This window comes from Charadrius vociferus, unplaced genomic scaffold (genome assembly GCF_000708025.1).
Source record: "Charadrius vociferus isolate BGI_N301 unplaced genomic scaffold, ASM70802v2 scaffold53, whole genome shotgun sequence".
Classification (NCBI taxonomy): Eukaryota; Metazoa; Chordata; class Aves; order Charadriiformes; family Charadriidae; genus Charadrius; species Charadrius vociferus.
In genome coordinates, this window is record NW_009647574.1 from 146008 (window position 1) to 151643 (window position 5636).

The following is a 5636-nucleotide window of genomic DNA, read 5'->3' on the forward strand; positions in this document are numbered from 1 at the left end:
GCCCGAGCCCACCGGTCACCGCCGACGCCCCGAGACACCGAGCAAGCGACTGCCCCGCGCTGGGCCTCCGAGCGCCGCCCGCCCCGATCCCAGCATGCACCTCGCTCGCGCAGTCCCCCCTCTTCCTCTGCCCCACAATGCCCCGCGCCCGGCGGCCGCCGGGAGCCGTGAGGGGCGGCGGCGGCGGGAAGCGGAGCAGTCGCGCAGCTGAGGGGCCGCCCGGAGGAACATGCCCCGCAGCGGGGCAGCGGAGCCGGTCAGCGGGCGGGAGCCGCAGCAGGCGGCCTTCTCGCGGCAGGCCTGGCCTCTCGTTAACGCCACGTTCAAAATCTGAACTTATCACAGAAATTGAGGAGCTTTTAACCTAAATTTCGAGGTAAACACACACAAAAACTGTATAATAGCAACTTGAGAGGCGGGATCTGGGTTGCAGTTTGGAATGTTTCAGATTGGCACGAGTAAACGCTGTTGGTCCCAGGGTGACAGCAGTGCACCACAGGTCGAGGTGCTTTGCTTTTCAGTGAGGCAGATTTTGAAAAGGCATTTATTTAGAAGTTGATGAAGATATGAAATCATTATGTTAATGGTATGCACCTGTCATGATTTGAACAGTTACATCAGATTACATTTGAACAGTTCTCATGTAGAATACTGCAACGCCCTAAACCTGCTTGTGGTTGAACAACCACAAAATACTTCAGAATCCTACAGTGAGAGAAATGACAGGCAGTTTTCCATCTCTTCCTGCTTGTGCAGAAAAGTGACAGTAGCACTGACAGAAACTGGAATGAGGAGCAGATGCTATACTCCGTACCAGAACAATGATATTCCTGTGGAAATAAGTTGGTGTTTTGTGCATGCACTGTTTCCTCACTCTAGGAGAGTCACATTTGACACTGAATTATCAGCAGCAGGGTCTAATCACTTGGGTTTGTGCTCATTTATTCAAAGTGATTGGACCAAGTTGTTTTAAGAAGCTGACATGTCATCTTTGTTACTTTCTGGTTAGAGGATGTGATTTACTGTACTGGGAAATAATGAAGGCGATGCCCAGTACCAGTTTGTTCAATGTGACTATCCTCAGAAGTGTATTTCATCATTTCATCCCATTATCTGTATTCTATGTTGTGATTTTAGTCCTAATGCGGCATGCAGATAAAACAGTGAACAGGTTCTAAGACAGATTATCCCATCAAGAGAAGATTCGAAAGGGTCCGCCTTTAGTATTTTGAGCAACATAGAACTTAAGCACCAACATCAGAACTCTGCTCTATCCTCTGCTGTATAGCATCTGCATGTTTTTTCTTTAAAAAAAAAAAAAAGGTAGAGGAGCCAGTACCTACATGAAACATTACTGAAGAGTAGCAGAGCCTTTGTGTCTTGCATCTAAGTGATTGCTATAGTAAATCCATGATCAGCAATGCATTCTTTGAAGACTGGCCTTTGCCCTCGTTCCTTAAGTTTCTTTACTGAAACAGTAAGATCGTTAGCTATGTATTAGAAATAGTACCACCATGTGGAAGATTCCAAGTGGTCCTATATCCCCTTCCCATTCCACCAGCTCCAAGACTGAAATTGCCATGACAAAGCAGGCCAGCATTTCCCGTATCGCATCTCCCGAGCATGGTGCTGGATATTGCAAGGCGTGCAGCACCAGCTAGACAAATAACCCACCAAGAACAGGAAGAGGTTCCCAACTTTCATTATTCATCAACACAGGGAGTGTAGGCCATAAACCATGAATTAACTTCAATTTATGAAGTACCTAACTACTTTTCTATGCTATTTCTGTTGCACTGACTCTTATTATATGTTAGAGAAAATAGTATTTGAAATTAATACACAAAATCAGCCCACAAAACTATTTTACTGTAATAAGGTGAAGACAGTTACTGCTGTTTGCACAAGTATATTTAAACTACAGACTTAAAAGGCTGCAAAACCAGTTACCACAATTTCAACTTATGAGAGCTCACATAAGTAACCACCAGGCTACATCCAAAGCTGTCCCTTAACCGTGGAAGGTGGCTTCTTCTCCAGTCTGCCACCTTCACAGCCTTGATTGATGGTCAGTGCTCCAGAATCCAAAGCAAGCCATTTGTGAGAATCGCTGATCCAGGGAGTGATTGTGTGGAAGATCCAATTTACCTGATTTGAGAAAAGCAGGACTGATGCAGACACTCACCTGTACAAGTTTTCAACCCTCCCCTTCAATATTGTATCTAATGCCACCCCTTCCATAGACAGCAGCCGTGTTCTTTGGAGAACTTTATTAAAATATATCCAAGAAGTAATCAAACATTTTCTAATGAGTCAGGAGAGAACTGAAGTGAGAAAGACATCTGTACAGAGGACAGTGCTGTAAGTTTTTGTTTACATGCTTTATTTCAATGTTTCACAGTTTTAGTCATTGTCTACAAAAATATATTTCTGAAACTCTGAGTCCTCTATAAAAAAGCTGGTCAGCAGCAGTGACCCTGACAAACAGAATGTACCTTGGGACAGTGTGAGCACCTCCTGTAAGCAGATTAGTGCAGCTAGGGCACTCCTGCCTCACCCTGGGAGACTTCTGTTCTTTGGGATTAAAGCTCTCCGCTAGTTCCAAATGAAGGCATTTAAAAAAAAAACAAAACCCTTCCACTTCTGTATACTGCGCTAAGGTTGGGAAGGGGAGCTGCAAGTCAGTGTATCACACAGGAGAGAGCGCTAACAAAGGACTTGGCACTCGGGGGATGGAGAAGACCACAGGGTACTTTAGTACTGGTCAATTTTTCTTCAAGCTATCTGTTCAGAACAGCCTTCGTCTGGTGATAATAGGTCCAGCGTATAACCAGAGGTACAAATGCCATACAAGCAGAGTAATCCTATAAGCACAAAGAGAGTCCTTCTTTCAGGTCACAATAAGTGTTCTGTTCATTTGTACCTTAACATTTTCTGCTGTAGCTTTCATCAAGGGGAAAATTGCCTTCATACCCAATCACAAGCCTACATAGCGTTGGATAGAACAGAGCCGCTACCAATGCTGTCAGTTTCAACTTCTTTGTACCCATAACTGGAAATATTTCTTATGACATCAATTATTTCATTCCTATGCTTACTAGTCACCAGCATACCTAGGCAGCAAAAATAAGAACTGAGAAACTCAAGTGTCCCCCAAATGAGATCTTTCCACTCTTCCTCTGCTCGGTTATTTGACTGGTCTATAGAGATACTTGCAGTTAAGAAGAAAAAAAAAGCAGCTTCCTCTTTAAAAAAAAATAAATCTATCTTGCATTGTGCTCTAGAAGAGACAAGGTCAATGTACTCTGATCCTCCGTATTCACTGTACTCTGATCCTCTGTATTCACAAAGCTCATAACTAGAAGCCCCTTACCACAAAATAATCTCAGACCAGAACCTCTAAGCAGGGCAGGAATTCTCAGCAGCAAACACGGAAAGAGTAGTTACTGACAGACTGCCTCCCTAATGTGGTAACAGACAGAAGACGAGCTCCCAGCCCCTGAAAACTTTTCCCCATCTGCCTGTTGAAACAGCTTTCTGAGCTAGTAGCCCACAAAATTTAGATTCCTAGACATTACAGAACTCAGGAAAGTGCTGGTGGTTATTTTAGATGCAGCTGCAATCAAAGTGCTTCTGAGCTCCAGGCTTTTGTTCAGAAAAAGTTCTCCTGTAACTTGTGCCTACCACTAGTCCCAGTCCAATCTGCTAAACCTGAGCAGCCAAGGAGGTATATGAATTTTAAGTAGAATCAGCATCACCCATGAAAACACAGAAGCCAAGAACCTTCACCGAGACAAATACCTTATCAAAAAAGACACTCAGCACTAGAGAACCAATATAATCTTGCTAATGCTAACCAGTTAAAGTGTAAAATCTGTAAGAAAACACCTGAAGTTTACTTCTTGCCTATTTTCCTTTCTTGAATTGCTGGGGGGAAGAGTGGGGGTTAGAGGAGAAAGGAATGAATCACTTCACTGTATCAGTAGTAAGCCATTATATGAAGGCAGTATGGGAGAAAAATTTAAAACCAGGAAAAAGTCTGAAAACTTAGTGACTCCAAAGCCTTCCTCAGCTTCCCAAACTGTTAACAGCCTAAACAGAGGATGTTGTCCACACTCAAGGTGTATTTCCGGTCTGTTCCCAGCTGCTCAGCTTCCAGTCACATACACCCAACTGAGAGAAGCATCAAGGGAGGCAGACAAACCCACACATAGGGTATGCCTCCCATACATCACCTACTTTAATATAACCACACAACGTGAACAAATCAATCAGGAATTGTTACATCTTGTGCATGGAAACGCTATAAGTCTAACAAGATGAAATTAAAGGAAGATTTGGAATTAAGGAAAATCTCCTGTGGAACCTATTTTGCTGAAGACTCCACACCCCTCAAAGAAGCGATTCTTATTTAACCATTTGGGAAATGGGAAAGGACTTGAGAGCAACAATCCTGCCTTAGCTTCCACTGACAAGCTAAGAGTGTTCTTTCTCCTTTAGTATCACAAAGTATCATGTAAAAACCTACTGTCTTGCCCTGCACACTATTGGAGATGCAGTATATGCTAGCAGAGCTAAAGTAGAGTAATTTGGTCAACTGTTAAAAGCTGCCTTCTCCATCAGCACAAAGAAATGTCATTAGCACTGGTATGTTACTTCTAGTTGATGCAGTTACGCAAAAAAAACCCAAAAACCAAAACTGTAGCACAAAGTTTAGAATTCTAACGTGACAGGTATCTTGTGAATAGACATGGCCATACTGTGGGTGAGGAACCAGCAACTGAAGCTGCCAAGTTATTGCTACTTGCTGTCTTCCAGTGCAAGTTTTTCCAATTTCTGCATTCTCGTGCCTTCTCCAAGTTACATAGACTCCAGGGCAAACTATTCTGAAGCCTCACAAACACACGGGCCACCAGAAAACATTTGATGACATTTTAATCCCTTCCAAGTTATTTACAAGGCTGGCTTTGAGACCGTTACTTTTAACTTCAGGCCTACTACTGCATAGACAAAACTTTGTATGCTCAAGAACCAGCAATGCCTGTGCTACATCTGTTCTCACAGGAAACCTTAATTAAAAGAAGCCAAGTAATACACAGAGCTGAGCCTACGCTGCATTCTACCAAGGGCATAATAAAGACAATAGTCACAACTCCAATTCACTAATATTTTTCTAATATTCCCCATGGCTACACCTAGAGAGGTTCAGCCAAATTAAATTTAAGCTGCAAGTCACAACTGAAAAGTGTGCACTGAAGTCTGCTGTTAGCAACACTGAAGGCCATCCCTGATCAGGCAGCTCCACTTCTATTTTCACGTGCACAAGGACACTTCCCTGTCACAGACAACCGAGGCGGATACATGGGAAAAAATCATTGGTTAAACCAAGTATTTCCAAGGGGAGGCACAGTCACTGCTGCCCTGCCCCAGAGAAGGAGAAAGATTCATTGAGAGATTAAAACTAAAGGGTTACAAAATAAAGGCAAGAGCTAAAGTTTGCCGGTAATGAAATGCATTCTCCCGTCCTGTATGAACAGGAAACAGTCTCTGTAGGGTGTTAAGAAGGTCCTAGGAGGAGACACCCTCCTACTTTTTTCTGCTGCCAGAGGAGAGGAGAGAAAGATGCTGCTATTGGT

General features: G+C 43.4%; 1 protein-coding gene across 1 annotated transcript in view; it reads right to left on the reverse strand.

Moving 5' to 3' along the window:
- LOC104282784 (C-terminal-binding protein 2-like) overlaps positions 1-5636 on the reverse strand; it is a 13819-nt gene that overhangs the window by 1118 nt on the left and 7065 nt on the right. The window contains exons 9-11 of the mRNA XM_009880911.1: positions 2017-2148; positions 1511-1657; positions 13-364 (exon numbers count right to left, since the gene is read on the reverse strand). Of these exons, the coding sequence (XP_009879213.1) occupies positions 13-364; positions 1511-1657; positions 2017-2148 (631 nt within the window). The remainder of the gene's footprint in view (positions 1-12; positions 365-1510; positions 1658-2016; positions 2149-5636) is intronic.